Source organism: Oncorhynchus keta, chromosome 4 (genome assembly GCF_023373465.1).
Source record: "Oncorhynchus keta strain PuntledgeMale-10-30-2019 chromosome 4, Oket_V2, whole genome shotgun sequence".
Taxonomy (NCBI): Eukaryota; Metazoa; Chordata; class Actinopteri; order Salmoniformes; family Salmonidae; genus Oncorhynchus; species Oncorhynchus keta.
In genome coordinates, this window is record NC_068424.1 from 70,652,329 (window position 1) to 70,670,049 (window position 17,721).

At 45.3% G+C, this 17,721-nt stretch overlaps 1 protein-coding gene across 6 annotated transcripts; it reads left to right on the top strand.

The window, feature by feature from the left end:
- Positions 1-128: 128 nt before the first annotated feature.
- On the top strand, positions 129-17,029 carry LOC118381403 (hyaluronan mediated motility receptor-like). Of its 6 annotated transcripts, none has more exons than XM_035768356.2 (21): positions 129-306; positions 738-842; positions 989-1,074; positions 4,429-4,506; positions 4,829-5,017; positions 5,406-5,492; positions 5,785-5,896; positions 6,055-6,120; positions 6,213-6,286; positions 7,870-7,943; positions 8,143-8,510; positions 8,707-8,843; positions 8,967-9,202; positions 10,516-10,632; positions 11,227-11,424; positions 11,547-12,108; positions 12,148-12,332; positions 12,545-12,611; positions 12,805-12,981; positions 13,219-13,369; positions 16,811-17,029. In XM_035768356.2, exons 1-21 carry the CDS (start codon positions 261-263, stop codon positions 16,879-16,881), a joined length of 3,186 nt encoding a protein of 1,061 aa, XP_035624249.2. In that variant the 5' UTR covers positions 129-260; the 3' UTR covers positions 16,882-17,029. The 6 variants fall into 6 exon arrangements, with proteins under 6 accessions (XP_035624249.2, XP_052370451.1, XP_052370448.1 ...); XM_052514491.1 differs by having other exon boundaries at positions 12,187-12,332; XM_052514488.1 differs by having other exon boundaries at positions 11,547-12,069; positions 12,109-12,332.
- Positions 17,030-17,721: the final 692 nt, after the last annotated feature.

The following is a 17,721-nucleotide window of genomic DNA, read 5'->3' on the forward strand; positions in this document are numbered from 1 at the left end:
ATATTTGAATATAGCCACAGCGATCATGAGGAGAAGGAGGGGCTGGTGGGCGCTGGCGGAAGTCTAATTTCCTCTGCCCTGATTGGTTAAGTATGTTTCGTCTCTTTTTTGATTGGTTATGACGTAACTGGTTTTGAAATTTCACGGGCTCGGTTTGTGTTGATGTTTTGAATTTGGAGCGCTGCTTTGGCACTTATCGTGACCAGCTATAACTTAAAACTGTAACTACCGATTTTCTAGTGAACTATTTCTTCCAAACCATGTCTTTTTCAAGAGCTCCAGTGAAGCGATTTAATGAAAATATCGGTAAATTAAAGCATTGATAATGATTCAATTGAGCGAACTTAGCCAACTAACTTAACGTGTTGCTTTTGCCAAACAGTTAATATAACGTTATCGCTGATCTAGCTGTCCAACAATATTTTGTATAACATTGTTTCCTAGCTAGCTAACGTATTGTTGGTTTGGTAACTAGCTAGGAATGCCAAACCTTACTCCGTTTCAAGCAAGGGGCAAAATATCCATGTCGGTTACGTTAGCTACATGCCATGACATGTTAGCTAGCTAATTAGATAGCCAGCCCACAGCGTTTACACAGGCAGCCCAATTCTACTATTTTTCTCACTAATTTGTCGTTTGACCAATCCGTTATTTTTTTTACAATAATTTAGCAAAATATGGGAATTGGACTACCTGTGTAAACGCAGGCTGTCTTGTTTTCAACACGTTTTGTTCAGGCTGCGCCCCAGCACCGGGCACCTACGAGCTGAAACCAGGAGAGGTGAAGGGACCTGCCTCTTTCCTCCGGTCAGAGCGCTTCAAACTGCTCAAGGCCAGTGTTGGTAAGTTTAACTGTCAAACAACTGAAGTTTTAGTCAAAAAAATACCTCATACTATTGACAATAGATCTATGATTAGACTGTCATTAAACCTAGATGTGTTTTTACTTTCTACACCATTCTAATTTCCAAATTCCCTCCCAACTCAGCTCCCAGCATCCTACCACCATCTCCTTCTAAAGATGTGCCCACGTCACCTGTGGCTGTGCGTAGGACCATGTCTGTGGATGGACTGGTAAGTTGGTGTTCACACAATAATCACATTGTTCCTGGTTGGCACAGCCACATCATCAAGATAACCTTGAAGTACTGGGGTCTGTCCATTCATTAGTTGGATTCTTGCAACGGAAAACCTTTACATTTTTAAAAATTTCACCTTTATTTAACCAGGTAGGCCAGTTGAGAACAAGTTCTCATTTACAACTGCTTCAATGCCATACAACTCTCCTTCCGTGGCCTCCAACTGCTCTTAAATGCAAGTAAAACTAAATGCATGCTCTTCAACCGATCGCTGCCCGCACGATAAAGTAAAGCAGTGTGACACAAACAACAACACAGAGTTAAACATGGAATAAACAAACATACAGTCAATAACACGATAGAAAAGTCTATATACAGTGTGTGCAAATTAGTTAAGATTGGGGAGGTAAGGCAATAAATAGGCCGTAGTGGCGAAGTAATTACAATTTAGCAATTAAACACTGGAGTGATAGATGTGCAGAAGATTAATGTCCAAGTAGAGATACTGGGGTGCAAAGGAGCAAAAAAACAATATGGGGATGAGGTAGTTGGATGGGCTATTTACAGGTGGGCTATGTACAGGTGCAATGATCTGTAAACTGCTCTGACAGCTGATGCTTAAAGTTAGTGAGGGAGATATGTGTCTCCAGCTTCATTGATTTTTGCAATTAGTTCCAGTCATTGGCAGCAGAGAACTGGAAGGAAAGGCGGCCAAAGGAGGAATTGGCTTTGGGGATTACCAGTGAAATATAACTGCTGGCGCGTGTGCTATGGGTGGATGCTGCTATGGTGACCAGTGAGCTGAGATAATGCGGGGCTTTACCAAGCAAAGACTTATAGATTACCTGGAGCCAGTGGGTTTGGCGACGAATATGAAGTGAGGGCCAGCCAACGAGAGCATACAGGTCTCAGTGGTGGGTAGTATGTGGGGCTTTGGTGACAAAACGGATGGCACTGTGATAGACTGCATCCAATTTGTTGAGTAGAGTGTTAGAGGTTATTTTGTAAATGACATCGCCAAAGTCAAGGATCGGTAGGATAGTCTGTTTTACAAGGGTATGTTTGGTAGCATGAGTGAAGGAAGCTTTGTTGCGAAATAGGAAGCCGATTCTAGATTTAATTTTGGATTGGAGATGCTTAATGTGAGTCTGGAAGGAGAGTTTACAGTAACCAGACACCTAGGTATTTGTAGTTGTCCACATATTCTAAGTCAGAACCGTCCAGAGTAGTGATGCTAGACGGGCAGGCAGGTGCGGGCAGCGATCGGTTGAAGAGCATGCATTTAGTTTTACTTGCATTTAAGAGCAGTTGGAGGCCACGGAAGGAGAGTTGTATGGCATTGAAGCTCGTCTGGAGGTTAGTTAACACAGTGTCCAAAGAAGGGCCAGAAGTATACAGAATGGTGTCGTCTGCGTAGAGGTGGATCAGAGAATCACAAGCAGCAAGAGCGACATCATTGATGTAGCCTTTGCTTTCCGAACTGCCTGTGTATATTGGTTCCTAACTTCCCTGAAAAGTTTCATATCGCGCGGGCTATTCGATGCTTATGCAGTACGCCACAGGTTGTTTTTGTGCTGGTCAAGGGCAGTCAGGTCTGGAGTGAACCAAGGGCTATATCCGTTCTTGGTTCTACATTTTATTTGAATGGTGCATGCTTATATAAGATAGTGAGGAAAGCACTTTTAAAGAATTACCAGGCATCCTCTACTGACGGAATGAGGTCCATATCCTTCCAGGATACCTGGGCCAAGTCGATTAAAAAGACCTGCTCGCTGAGCTGTTTTAGGGAGCGTTTGACATTGATGAGGGTTGGTCGTTTGACTGCAGACCCATTACGGATGCAGGCAATGAGGCAGTGATCGCTGAGATCCTGGTTGAAGACAGCAGAGGTGTATTTAGAGGGCAGGTTGGTCAGGATGATATCTATGAGGGTGCCCATGTTTACGGATTTGGGGTTGTACCTGGTAGGTTCATTAATCATTTTTGTTCGATTGAGTGCATCTAGCTTAGATTGTAGGACGGCCGGGGTGTTAAGCATGTCCCAGTTTAGGTCACTTGACAGTATGAGTTCTGAAGAGCGATCGGAAGGCAATCAGTTCACCTTTGGTGTCCAGGGCACAGCTGGGGGCTGAAGGTGGTCTATAACAAGCGGCAATGGTGAGAGACTTGTTTCTGGAAAGGTGAATTTTTAAAAGTAGAAGCTTGAATTGTTTGGGCACAGACCTGGATAGTAAGACATAACTCTGTAGCCTATCTCTGCAGTAGATTGCAACTCCACCCCCTTTGGCAGTTATATCTTGTTGGAAAATGTTATAGTTAGGGATGGACATTTCGGGATTTTTGGTGGCCTTCCTAAGCCAGGATTCAGACACGGCTAGGACATCCGGGTTGCAGAGTGTGCTAAAGCAGTGAATAAAACAAACTTAGGGAGGAGGCTTCTCATGTTAACATGCATGAAACCAAGGCTTTTGCGGTTACAGAAGTCATCAAATGAGAGCACCTGGGAATGGGAGTGATGCTGTGGGCTGCAGGGCCTGGATTATCTCTATATCATCAGAGGAGGAGTAGGATAAGAGTACGGCTAAAGGCTATAAGAACTGGTCACCTAGTGCGTTCGGAACAGAGAGTTAAGGGAGCAGGTTTCTGGGCGCGGAAGAATAGATTCAAGGCATAATGTACAGACAAAGGTATGGTAGGATGCGAATACAGTGGAGGTAAACCTAGTCATTGAGTGACGATGAGAGAGGTTTTGTCTCTAGAGACACTATTTAAACCAGGTGAGATCACTGCATGTGTGGGAGGGGGAACAAAAGGGCATATTGAGCAGGGCTGGAGGCTCTACAGTGACATAAGACAATTTACTCGAGGAAGCAAACATAATGAAGGAGGGACCTACCTGAATTTGTACTTGATCAACTCTCGTTTTCCTTGCAAAACGCTTTGTTTTGCAAAAATGTTTTGCAGTGGAATCCGACTAATGAATACACCCTGGTGCTTTAAAGGGATAGTTTGAGATTTTGGCAATGAAGCCCTTTATCGACTTCCCCAGTCAGAAACTCATGAATACCATTTTTATGTCTGTGTCCGATATGTATAAAGGAAGCCAATGCTTACTAGTGTTAGCACAATGACTAAAAGTCTAGCATGCTAGCTGTTCCCATAGACTTCCAGTAATTGTGCTAATGCTGGTTAGCAATAACACTAGTTGGCATCTTCCTTCAAATTCAATGCAAAGACATAAAAATGGTATCCATGGGTTCATCTGATGGATAAAAAGCTTAATTGCCAAAATCCTGAACTATCCCTTGGCTTTCTTTGCGATTAATTGGTCCATTCCTCCTTCACCCAGGTTGACGGGTCCATGTCAAAGAAAGACAAGAGTGGCCAATCGATGCAGATGAAACGGCAGAAACTCCTGGAGAAAGAGGTTGTATAGTTATACAGAGTGGTTTGAGGAGCAAATATGTCTTGTCTGTCGCAATAGTGGCAACCGTTACCCGTTGAAGAAAAAAACATGTGACAAGATTTCTCATTGATATGGCTAAGTTTTAGTTATCACAGCAGCTGTGACCTACCTTACTGCATGCCTTCATTCTTCAATCTAACACACGAACCACTGCTGCTGCACCAGGGAGCGGATCTAACCGTAAAAGCCTTGGTTTCATGCATGTCAACATTTAGAAGCCTCTTCCCTAAGTTTGTTTGATTCACTGCTTTAGCACACACTAACCGTCTCCTCCCTCCTGTAGATCCGCTCCCTGGTGCAGCAGCGCGGGGAGCAGGACAGGCGCCTGGTAACCCTGGAGGAGGAGCTGCGGAAGGTGGACGCCAAGCTGTTGTCTGTGGTCAGGGAGAAGAATGGTCTGGCAGCTAACGTCACCACCCTGGAGAGACAGCTGGCTGAGCTCAAGAAGACTAACGAGTTCCTCAAGAACAAGGTAATGTGGTGTTTGATGGTACAATCAAGAGTTGGCATGCTCATCTCAATGGGCTGCTTCTCCACTGATTTGGCCTAATCCTGGAGTTAAAAGCTATTTCAATGGAGAATCTCCTTTTAGAATTATTTTTAGTCTTGGACTAGGCTTAATCTATGTCTGGGCAACTGGCCCAATGGTCTTAAAGCAAAAGTCTTTAGCTACAGGGTTAAAAAGGTATAAACTGGTTGTTATGGTTATAGGTTATGTGTCATCTGGGTCTAGTTGACAAAACAATACTTCCACCCTGCTATCGGCTACTACCCTAGCTTGTCCAATAACAAATGTTCACATTTTCTGTTTGTACCTTGTTTTGTAAATGTCTGACTGTGTTGTCGTTGTGTTCCTCTAGGTTTCTGCAGACACAACTAAGAAGCGATTCCAGTCTATGTCTATGGAGCTGATGGAGGCAAGAAACAAACTGGATGTCAAGGACAAGGTACGACACCTGGGACACGCAGCGTTTTCTTATATTCCCATTAAAATACGCTATGTAGAGTAAGTTACACGTCGGCTCTATTCATCTCATTTCTATCTGCAATGTTTGGTTACTCAGTGTCCCTGTTCACACACCATTCACTATCCTGTCTGTATAGGGGTGTTTGCCTTGCGTACATCTCGCTCTAAATTGTGTGCTGCTATTGTGTTTTTGTTCAGGAGCTGTGTTTCCTACATGTGTCGTGTCTCTGAGCAGTGTGGTTGGTTGAGTGACATTTGTGTTGTCCTATAAGGAGCTGAGTTTCCTGCAGATCAGTACAGGGGGCCAGGTGATGTTGCTGGAGACAGACCTGGAGGCAGCCAGAGCTACACTCACCACCCTGAGGGAGAGGAATGAGGACCTCTGTGAGACCACCTGACCTCACTGACACAGCACCGTTAGCCTGCCTAGTTATTATCAATCAATTAAACATTATAAACAGCACATCTATTTAAAAGATGTTTAGCTTGAAGTGCTGTGCCTCTGAGAAATGTTTTTGAAATGTAATGTTTCGTTTTCACAGCGGACCTCCACCACGACACCAAAGTCCACAACGAGGAGCTGGAGGATGAGATGGGTACACTGCAAGGTAAGTAGCTTGTCTCTGTGTGTCCATTCTCCCATCCTTTTCTGTATAATTAGAAAGCATCATTCTAACAATGTTCTGTATCCCTGTCTCAGCTGTGATCCAGGAGCTGAGAGAGGAGGTCAATGTTCTACAGGGTTACCTGGACACAGCCAACGACCACACCCAGGTATAAACATATACTGGTCACTGAGGGAAGAAACATGTATCTAGTGTATATATCCTATCTACAGGTGAAGTCAGAAGTTTACATACACTTAGGTTGGAGTCATTAAAACTCGTTTTTCAACCACTCCACAAATTTCTTCTTAACAAACTATAGTTTTGGCAAGTCGGCTTGGACATCTACTTTGTGCATGTCACAAGTCATTTTTCCCAACAATTGTTTACAGACAGATTATTTCACTTCTAATTCACTATCACAAATTCAATGGGTCATAGGCTTACATACACTAAGTTGAATGTGCCTTTAAACAGCTTGGAAAATTCCAGAAAATTATGCCATGGCTTTAGAAGCTTCTTATAGGCTAATTTACATAATTTGAGTCAATTGTAGGTGTACCTGTGGATGTATTTTAAGTCCTACCTTCAAACTTTGCTTGACATCATGGGAAAATCAAAAGAAATAGCCAATACCTCTGGTTCATCTTTGGGAGCAATTTCCAAATGTCTGAAGGTACACGTTCATCTTACAAACAATAGTATGCAAGTATAAACACCATGGGTACACGCAGCCGTCATACCACTCAGGAAGGAGATGCGTTCTGTCTCCAAGAGATTAACGTACTTTGGTGCGAGAAGTACCAATCAATCCCAGAACAACAGCAAAGGACTTTGTGAAGATGCTGGAGGAAACGGGTACAGAAGTATCTATATCCACAGTAAAACGAGTCCTATATCGACAACTCGAAAGGCCACTCAGCAAGGAAGAAGCCACTGCTCCAAAATCGCCATAGAAAAGCCAGACTACAGTTTAACTGCACATGGGGACAAAGATTGTACTTCTTGGAGAAATGTCTTCTGGTCTGATGAAACAAAATAGAACTGTTTGGTCATAATGACCATTGTTTTTTTTGGAGGAAAAAGAGGAGGCTTGCAAGCCGAGGAACACCATCCCAACCGTGAAGCACGGGGGTGGCAGCATTATGTTGTGGGGGTGCTTTGCTGCAGGAGGGACTGGTGCACTTCACAAAATAGATAGAGTCATGAGGTAGGAAAAGCATACTTCCAAAGTTGTAGCAAAATGGCTTAAGGACAACAAAGTCAAGGTATTGGAGTGGCCATCACAAAGCCCTGACCTCAATCCTATAGACAATTTGTGGGCAGAACTGAAAAAGTGTGTGTGAGCAAGGAGGCCTACAAACCTGACTCAGTTACACCAACTCTGTTAGGAAGAATGGGCCAAAATGCATTAACTTATTGTGGGAAACTTGTGGAAGGCTACCCAAAACGTTTAATCAAAGTTAAACAATTTAAAGGCAATGCTACCAAATAATAATGGAGTGTATTGAATCTGCTGACCCACTGGGAATGTGAGGAATCTGTGAAACTGAGTTTAAATGTATTTGGCTAAGGTGTATGTAAACTTCCGACTTCAACTGTATCTATCCTAACACAATACTGTTTACTGAAGGAAGAAATGTGTATGGAGAAACTACCTGAATCGCCCATGATCGTGCTTACATCGGAGTGTGGAAATGATCATTTAGAGGTAGTTCTAAACTGTTATAACATACTGTTATGTCTCCTTAGGACCTGCGTATGAAGCTTCGTGAGAAGACAGAGATGGAGAACAGCATGTCTGAGTCTCAGCACAAGAAACTGGGGTGAGCAAATGCACATCTCTTCCCTGAACAACTGCTTTCAGAATAATTTAAATAAATGGCTTTATTTGTGAAGAATGCTGTCCTCTTGACCTCTTCTTATGTCTCTCTGTGTTGAAATGGATGACATCAGTTTCCTAATGGTCTTGGTTGACATGCAAAACAAAAGCATTTGACCTCATGCCATGTTCTTTTCTCTCAGTCATCTTGAGCAGAAGCTGGAGCAGTGCACCGCAGAGCTCAGGATCTCTCAGAATATTCTCCATCAGAAGGAGGAGGAGTCAGAGAAAGGTCAACAGGACCTGCAGGCTTCCCGGGATGCATTGCAGGAGACCGAGAAGCTTCTGGAGTGGCGAGAGGCGGAGCTGATGTCCTCCCAGAAGGCATTGGGAGATATGGAAACACAGATGCAGCGGGCCAACCAGGAAGTGTCTGACTCCCAGAGTGCAGTGCGGCAACAGGATGCGGAGGTAGTGCGTCTGAGTGAGGTGCTGAGGAGGACCGTGAAGGAGCTGGATGAGAGAATAGCTCATCTGGGAGAGAAGTGCAAAATCCTGGAGGAGGAGAGAAGTAAACAAATACATACAGCCCTACTCTCTAATACTGACATACCCTAAACTAATGGGAAGAATGTGTCTAATGGGAACTTATCTTAAGCAGATTTATCAGTAAGAGTCAGGAAGAGTCAGGGTTTTGGCGAAATGTCTCCAGGTTGCTGTTATCAGTGTTGGCTCTATACCAAGTGTCTGTGTGTATCTGTCTTTAGATAGGGGCCAGGGGAGAGTGGAGGAGCTGACTGCAGAGCTGAGCCTCCTGCAGGAGAACTGGAGGAGTGAGAAGGAGGTGCAGGAGCAGCTGGCGCAGGCACACACCTCCCTGACTGAGGAGCTGAAGAAGGAAAAGGTTAGTGGCGTTGGGGGTGACTTGGCTCCAATATGGCCCCCATTTAAAATCCCACACCTGACTCTGCAGAGTAGAATGCTCACCTCCACTACTTACTGGTTCTGTGTCTCTCTTTCTCCCCAGGAGCGTGCAGCCTCCCTGGCCTCGGGGCTGGAGAGAGTTAGGGAGGAGACCGAGGACGAGAGGAAACAGTTGGAGGATGAGTTGGATGAGGCTCTAGTGGAGCTGTCAGTTCTGGAGTTGCAGGAAGAGAGGAGGGAGGAAGAGGAGAAGAGGAGAGAGGAGGCCTTACATAGTTTCCAGCAGGTGAAGACTGAGATGGAGAGGGAACTGACTGAGACCAGAGCACTGCTAGACAGGTGAGGAGTGTGGGGGGGTTACTCATTATGCAGGTTTTTTTTTTAGCCACCAAATAAAATGCATTATTATTATTGCAACCATAGAGAATCAGACATAAATGTAGGCTTCACTCTGCCTATTGGCTTCTTTAAGTCTGTCATATTCAAGTCTGTCTCAAAATACATCACTGCCCCTTTAAGGCTCTTCTGGAGGATGGTTGGCCACCCTTCATAGCCTATAAAATACTACAACATTACAATTACAACCAAATGCTTTTTGTCTTCATAAAATAATTGCCTCGTTCAATTAATCAGGGATCAAATTGCAGTGGTAGGCTACTTCTAAGCAAGACGACTAATTAAGACATGCGTATCTATAACCTTGTAAGGCTAAAATATTCTATGGTAATGATTATCACTGAATGATGAAAATATTGGAATAAAGTAGGCTAATGTAGTTGAAGGCATCTCACATTCGCGGGGAGCATCGGGCCGCGGGGAGCATCGGGCCGCGGGGAGCATCGGGCCGCGGGGAGCATCGGGCCGCGGGGAGCATCGGGCCGCGGGGAGCATCGGGCCGCGGGGAGCATCGGGCCGCGGGGAGCATCGGGCCGCGGGGTACCCGTCTTCACTAAATCAAACAATGTCAGCTTGTGGTTGTCATTGAATCTCCGTTTTGGATATTTGATTACAATTCGGTTGAGAAAATGTTCGCTGAGGTTGAATGCTCATTATCGTCTTTAGTCTAGTTTGCTCATCTCAACGAGTGTATTCTTTTCCTCTTCACTCGTGTAGTAGCCTGCTCCCGACCAAACACCCATGACTTGTGTGATAGATTCATCAATCAATGGGATTTTGTTTCACCGAATCGCCGTAATTCTCTGGCTGGGCTAATAAGTGGAGGGGGTACAGCCCATCTATTTGTTGGTTCATCTATCACTGATCAGAAACCTTCAACACCCTACACCTGCTCCCTTCTAGGCTTAGAATGTATGCCTGGGCGTAGCTCCTAGCAACCGGCCCTGGTGATTTCAATAAGATACAATACAGTTGTACTCTAAAGCGGTGTGCAGTTACTAAAACATCCAGAGGACGATCTGATCCTATTTCTGATCTGCGTAAAAGTTTCATACTGGGATTTTTATTTTATTTTTCTACTTTTCCATTCAGACAACTTAAATCTATATTCTACTTTTGCCCGACAATTTTGATTTACTTGTCCCGGGCAAGCGGACAAGTGTTAATGTGGAGCCCTGTTATCAAGATTAGGGATAATGCACCTCACCTTTGCTCAAAGTGCTCCTTTCAACGGTGTGCGTTGCATCTCCTTCTAGGAGAAGCAGTGCCGTGGAGGCGTTGGAGAAGGTGCACGGTGCTGAAACGAGGAGGCTGCAGGAGGAACACACCACCTCCCTCAGCAAGATAGGACACATGGCCACTGAACTGGAGAGGTAAGGAGTTGCCCCTGCCCTGTTGTCTAGTACAAATGTGCTTCACGGGACAGTTTTGTCTTTCACTCTCCTTTCACAAGGAAAAACGTTTCACTCTTGTTTCACTAAAGTTATCTTTCGGCAGATTAAAAAATGCAGTTTCAGATGTTAAGTGAACTGTCCCTTTAACTTTGGGGCAAAGTATTAGCAGTCATGGCTCTGTAAAGGCAATTTGTGTGGTCAATCCAGAATCTACAGTGTCAGAACAGCATTTACGGACCGTTCAAGACAGTCCTACTTCTTGTGCTTCGTGGAGCTGAGCTGTTATGAATGAAGTTGTCAAGAAAGTGTGCTTGTGTTTTATACAGGATATACTGCACCCACCTACTGTCAATCAATCCTGCGGCGCTATACAGAGCCCTCCTGCGGCGCTATACAGAGCCCTCAGCATTGTTACAATGCTGTACGGTATCGCCGTACGGAGCTTGATTTGGCCTCCTGAGCCTCCACAATTGTCACAGCCTCATACAGCTCCATACAGAGCCTCCGCACTGCATTTCCGGATCGAGCCTAAATCGTCTTTTAGACATAAAAATGTGTATTTTGTTCCACCAGCACCAGACAGGCCCTGAAGGGAGCAGAGGATAGGAGTAGAGCGCTGGAGGATGAGGTAGAGAGGGTGACGAAGCAGATGGAGAGAGTGAATCAACAGGAGGAGGAGGTGAAAAAGCTGAGGGAGGAGATGGAGGAGGAACAGGAGAAACATCTAGCTAACCAGCGGGGTCAGGAGAAAGCCAGGAAGGAGTATGCAAGGTGAGCTCATCATAAGGCTTCTCAATATCTGGTGATTGAATGTGCATGTTGATGGGATTTTGACTCTCTCTTCCCCCTCTGACTCTCTTCCCCCTGTCCATTCTCTCCCCCCCCATCTCTAGAATTCTGTTGGAGGTACAGACACGTCTAGCTCAGCGAGATGATGAAATGAAGAGGGCTGAGGAGGAGGTGCAGAGACAGCTGCAGGAGGAGAGGATGGAGAAAGGGGAGGTGCAAAGGCTACTCCAGCAAGCTAGAGAGGAGAAAGAGGAGCTTCAAAGGCTATTTAAGCAAACTAAAGAGGGGGTGCAGAGGCTACTGGAGCAGGAGAAAGGAGAGGGGGAAGTGCAAGGGATGTCAGAGGAGGTGGGGGGGCGAGAGAGACTGGTGGAGGTGGTAGAGGAGGAGAAGCTAACTCTTCAGTGCTTGGTATTGGAGGTAGAGAAGGAGAATCTGAGTCTTCAAAACCAGTTGGAGAAGGTGGAGGACCAGGTAAAGAAATATCTGCCATCTCTAGAGAACCACATGAATGAGGTAGAGAAAGAGAGGGATGATCTGAAAACAGCAGCAACGTTTGAAATAGACAAACAGGGCCTTCAGAACCAGGTAGAACTGATGGAAGAGAAGGTTTCTCTCCAGAGCCAGGTGGATGTGGAGGTCCAGGAGTTTCTTCTCCAGAGCCAGGTGGATGTGGAGGTCCAGGAGTTTCCTCTCCAGAGCCAGGTGGATGTGGAGGTCCAGGAGTTTCCTCTCCAGAGCCAGGTGGATGTGGAGGTCCAGGAGTTTCCTCTCCAGAGCCAGGTGGATGTGGAGGTCCAGGAGTTTCCTCTCCAGAGCCAGGTGGATGTGGAGGTCCAGGAGAAGGGAAGAGGCTTCCAGAGAATGCTGCTGGAGACTCAAGACAAGAGGTGAGGAGGACCACTGACCGACCGACTGAACTGTCTTAAGGTTGTTTCCCCTTTTTAGATTAATTAATAAATACAATGTCATGGACAGGCGGGGAACTGATCCTGGATCAGCACCCTACTATGAGACTATGAAAATGGACCCAGATCATCAAGTAGAAGAAAATGGTATTATAAGACAATAGGCTTTAAATACACTGTTATAACTCTCTCAGTGATGCAGAGACGGAACACTGGAGGAGACGGTACGAGGAGCTCTATGCCAAGGTCAAGCCCTTCCAGGTCAGTACACTGCTGCGTTGTGGGAAATGTACTTCATCTGAGTGTTTTCTTATGTGTTGTCAATGTTGAATTATATTCCCCCATAGAAGTAGTATGAGTAGAAGTGGTCATTGACTTAAAGATGGGCCTAATTCACAGTTTTTTAAAATTCTATGTTCCCCCATCTCTGCTTCCGGTTGGTTTGGCCCTGCAGGAGCAGCTGAATGGGTTTGCTGCGGAGCGGGAATTGCTACTGAACGAGAACGGGGCGAACCAGGAGGAGCTAACACGGCTAGCGGACGCCTACGCTCGTCTGCTGGGCCACCAGAACCAGAAACAGAAGATCAGACACGTGGTGAAGCTCAAAGATGAGAACATTTCCCTCAAACAGGTCAGTTTGCTGATTTAAATATAAGCATGGGCTATATTGTTTAAAGTAAACAAAATATAATTATAGGAACAATTACACTTTAGTTGCCACCAAATTGTGCAGTAGGAGTTTCACCATGTATTGTTTTCATATATCCACTTCTTTTAAATCCACGAAGGGATTGGGTGTTGCCAAAAGCTTTTTGGGTGTACTACAGTCACACATGATTGTAAAGCGTGTGTGTGTGTGTGTGTGTAGGAGCTGTCTAAGCTGCGTGCCCAGGTGTCCCGTCAGAAGAAGGGAGGCCAGCCCCAACGCAGGGTTGATCCCAGCAAAGCCTTCAACAACCAGGACAGCAAGGAGAACCTGCTGCCACACCTCTCAGACACACCAGCATTTCCTTTAGCGGGTAATTGACAGCTTTCGGACATTTTTTTAATTGATTTATTATTCTCTTTTTTTTTAAGACCTAACAACCGGCACATAAACATTGTGTGACAGAGAATATCCAATCACATCGGCTGCATTGTGGTTTGTTGAAGTTGTCTATCAATGACATCACCTCTACTCTGCCTCTGCCTTGAGTTCGTCCTCCCATAGTGGACTTGCAACAACAACATGGTCTGTGATACACAGCTGGTTTTTTTTGTGCAGGGGAGAAGTTGTCATGCATTTTATGAATGCTTTTTCTAGTTGAACCTCCCAAGAACTGACAGAAATGTCCACTAATGCCTATTTAACATTGTAAGTTAGGTTAGCCAGCTACAGATATAGGGTCTTCATTTGAGCCAGGTTGCTACAGCAGGCAAATAATCCTGCAGCAACAGGAAATGTGAATTATTATGAGGATCATGATTATTGGACATTCTTTTTGGGGTTGATACTATTTTCGGGAGGGAAAATCAAGTCTGAAATTTCAAAGTTGAAATTGCAAACTTCAGAAGACATCTTTAAATCTAAAATATACTACCACCACCTGCCAGCCCCCCTCATCGGAGGACAAAATATACTACCCCCCTCATTGGAGGACAAAATATACTACCACCACCTGCCAGCCCCCCTCATCGGAGGACAAAATATACTACCACCACCTGCCAGCCCCCCTCATCGGAGGACAAAATATACTACCACCACCTGCCAGCCCCCCTCATTGGAGGACAAAATATACTACCACCACCTGCCAGCCCCCCTCATCGGAGGACAAAATATACTACCACCACCTGCCAGCCCCCCTCATCGGAGGACAAAGTATATATATATTTTACGTTATTTATATTTTATGGACATGGTGCCTTTTTTACATGAGTTAACTATTTCCAATGTTTCCAACACTTTGGGGGCGATGAGCCCTTTTTTGAACGGAAACTTAAACGTTGTGGGAATTATGTGTAACTTCCTGTATGGTTTAGTGGTGAGGCTGTAGCCTTACAGATCTAGACAGTAGCCAATAGGTTATTGGAGCATTATGTTGGCCTTCCAACAAAACCAATGGAGCAAATCCCATAACATTTTCACATGGAAATAGCTTTTGATTTCTATGACACAGCCTACATGTGGTGTTCAATGCAGGCCTACATTGCATGAGACTTACATTATGAAGGGTTTGACATTAATAAATGATTTTGTACCTGGTCTGTAACACCGTGGGCCAAATAGGTGACTGTAAATTGTATTGTGTTGTATGATGCAAGAAACCACTTTACAAAATAGAATGAATTATTATTACTATACAGAGCATTAGAAAATGTAGACTATCCCTCTGCATATGGGCTAATTTGCATATTCAAGTCTGTCTCAAAATAACACACTGCCACTTTTTATTAAGACATAAGCTTTTTACCTGACTGGCTTTAGCCTCCACGTTCTGTGGAAGCAGTAACTCCAGAGATAATGCAAATACACAGTGCATTTGGAAAGTCAGACCTCTTGACTTGTTCATGTTACATCTTTATTTTTTCTTCTTTGAATCTACACACAATACCCCATAATGACAAAGCAAAAACAGCTTTTAAAAATTACTCAGTACTTTCTTGAATCACCTTGGGCAGCAATTACAGCCACAAGTATTCTTGGGTATGACGCTACAAGCTTGGCACACCTGTATTTGGTGAGTTTCTCCCATTCTTCTCTGCAGATCCTCTCAAGCTCTGTCAGGTGGAGGGTCGGAGCCCAGCTATTCTCATGTCTCTCCAGAGATGTCCGATGGGGTTCAAGTCAAGGACATTCAGAGACTTGTCCCGAAGCCACTCCTGCGTTGTCTTGGCTGTGTGCTTAGGGTCGTTGTCCCGTTGGAAGGTGAACATTTGCCCCAGTCTGAGGTCCTGAGCATTTTGGAGCAGGTTTTCATCAAGAATCTCTCTATACGTTGCTCTACTTTGCATCTTTCCCTCGATCCTGACTAGTCTCCCAGTCCCTGCTGCTTAAAAACATCCCCACAGTGTGACGCTGTCAACGCCGTGATTCACCGTAGGGATGGTGCCAGGTTTCCTCCAGACGTGGTGCTTGGCATTCAGGCCAAAGAGTTCGATCTTGGTTTCATCAGACCAGAGAATCTTGTTTCTCATGGTCAGAGTCCTTTAGGTGCCTTTTGGCAAACTCCAAGCAGGCTGTCATGTGCCCTTTACTGAGGAGTGGTTTCCGACTGGCCACTCTACCTTAAAGGCCTGATTGGCGGAGTGCTGCAGAGATGGTTGTCCTTCTGGAAGGTTCTCCCATCTTCACAGAGGAACGTTGGAGCTCTGTCAGAGTGACCATCGGGTTCTTGGTCACCTCCCGGACCAAGGCCCTTCTCCCCTGATTGCTCAGTCTTGGTGGTTCAGAACTTCTTCCATTTAAGAATGACGGAGGCCACTGTGTTCTTGGGGATCTTAGAAATGTGTTGGTACCCTTCTCCAGATCTTTGCCTCGACACAATTCTGTCTCGGAGCTCTACATACAATTCCTTTGACCTCCTGTCTTGGTTTTTGCTATGACATTCAGTCAACTGTGGGACCTTGTATAGACAGGGGTGTGTGTGTGCCTTTCCAGATCATGTCCAATCAATAGAATTTACCACAGGTGGACTAATCAAGTTGTAGAAACATCTCAAGGATGATCAATGGAAACAGGATGCACCTGAGCTCAATTTAGAGTCTCATAGCAAAGGGTCTGAATACATGTAAATAAGGTATTTCAGTTTTATTTTGAATAAATGAGCAAAACATGTTTTGCCTGTTTTTTTGTAATGATGGTATATTGTGTGTAGATTGAGGAAAAACATTTAATCCGTTTTAGAATGAGGCTGTTACGTAACAATGTGGAAAAGGGGAAGGGTTCTGAACACTTTCTGAAGGCACTGTACGTTTCAGCTAGAATTATTTTAGCATGACTTTTTGTGTAATCAACATTTTTTGTTATTTTCTTTCCAGAGGCGGAAACCTCTCTTTTTGACTTTACAATTATACTTTTTTACGTTCTTCCAAAATACTGACTTTTTTTTTTCCTAAATTAAACTCAATGTTTGCCCTTTTCCTTCACTCTGAGAGAAGTGGGAGGATTGTTTTCAATGTATTGATGTACCGAGTGTGTTGTATTCGATAAGGGATCCCGGTGGGATCATCCCATACAAAGCCTGTTGAAATGACTTTGTTATACCATACCCTTGTCTGCCAGGGACCTGTTTGATTGTTTAAAAAGTGTTAGAAATAAAGAAATTAAATGTATTAAACATCCAAGGCTTCTAGACTTGGCTAGGCTTCTTTGATTTGACACTACTGTGAATCAGCGTACATGCTAGTAAGAGCATATGCACTAATGTATAAACATTAGGAACACCTTCGCAATATTGACTTGCATCCATGTTTGCCCTCAGAACACCTTCAATTCTTCGGGACTGACTCCCAGGTGTCAGAAGCATTCCACAGGGATGCTGGCCCAGGTTGACTCCAGTGCTTCCCACAGTTGTGAAGTTATCTGGATGTCCTTTGGGTGGTGGACCATGCTTGATACACACAGGAAACTGTTGTGTGAAAAAATAGCAGCGTTGACGTTCTTGACTTACTGGAACTGGTGCGCCTGGCACCGACTACCATACTGGAACTGGTGCGCCTGGCACCGACTACCATACTGGAACTGGTGCGCCTGGCACCGACTACCATACTGGAACTGGTGCGCCTGGCACCGACTACCATACTGGAACTGGTGCGCCTGGCACCGACTACCATACTGGAACTGGTGCGCCTGGCACCGACTACCATACTGGAACTGGTGCGCCTGGCACCGACTACCATACTGGAACTGGTGCGCCTGGCACCGACTACCATACTGGAACTGGTGCGCCTGGCACCGACTACCATACTGGAACTGGTGCGCCTGGCACCGACTACCATACTGGAACTGGTGCGCCTGGCACCGACTACCATACTGGAACTGGTGCGCCTGGCACCGACTACCATACTGGTGCGCCTGGCACCGACTACCATACTGGTGCGCCTGGCACCGACTACCATACTGGTGCGCCTGGCACCGACTACCATACTGGTGCGCCTGGCACCGACTACCATACTGGTGCGCCTGGCACCGACTACCATACTGGTGCGCCTGGCACCGACTACCATACTGGTGCGCCTGGCACCGACTACCATACTGGTGCGCCTGGCACCGACTACCATACTGGTGCGCCTGGCACCGACTACCATACTGGTGCGCCTGGCACCGACTACCATACTGGAACTGGTGCGCCTGGCACCGACTACCATACTGGAACTGGTGTATTGTTCTAAA

Coding starts and splice junctions, on each gene's coding strand:
- LOC118381403 (XM_035768350.2), top strand. CDS start 261: ATGTCTTTTTCAAGAGCTCCAGTGAAGCGATTTAATGAAAATATCG. Junction 5,493..5,784: donor AACTGGATGTCAAGGACAAG/GTACGACACCTG, acceptor TTGTCCTATAAG/GAGCTGAGTTTCCTGCAGAT. Junction 12,982..13,218: donor AGAACATTTCCCTCAAACAG/GTCAGTTTGCTG, acceptor GTGTGTGTGTAG/GAGCTGTCTAAGCTGCGTGC.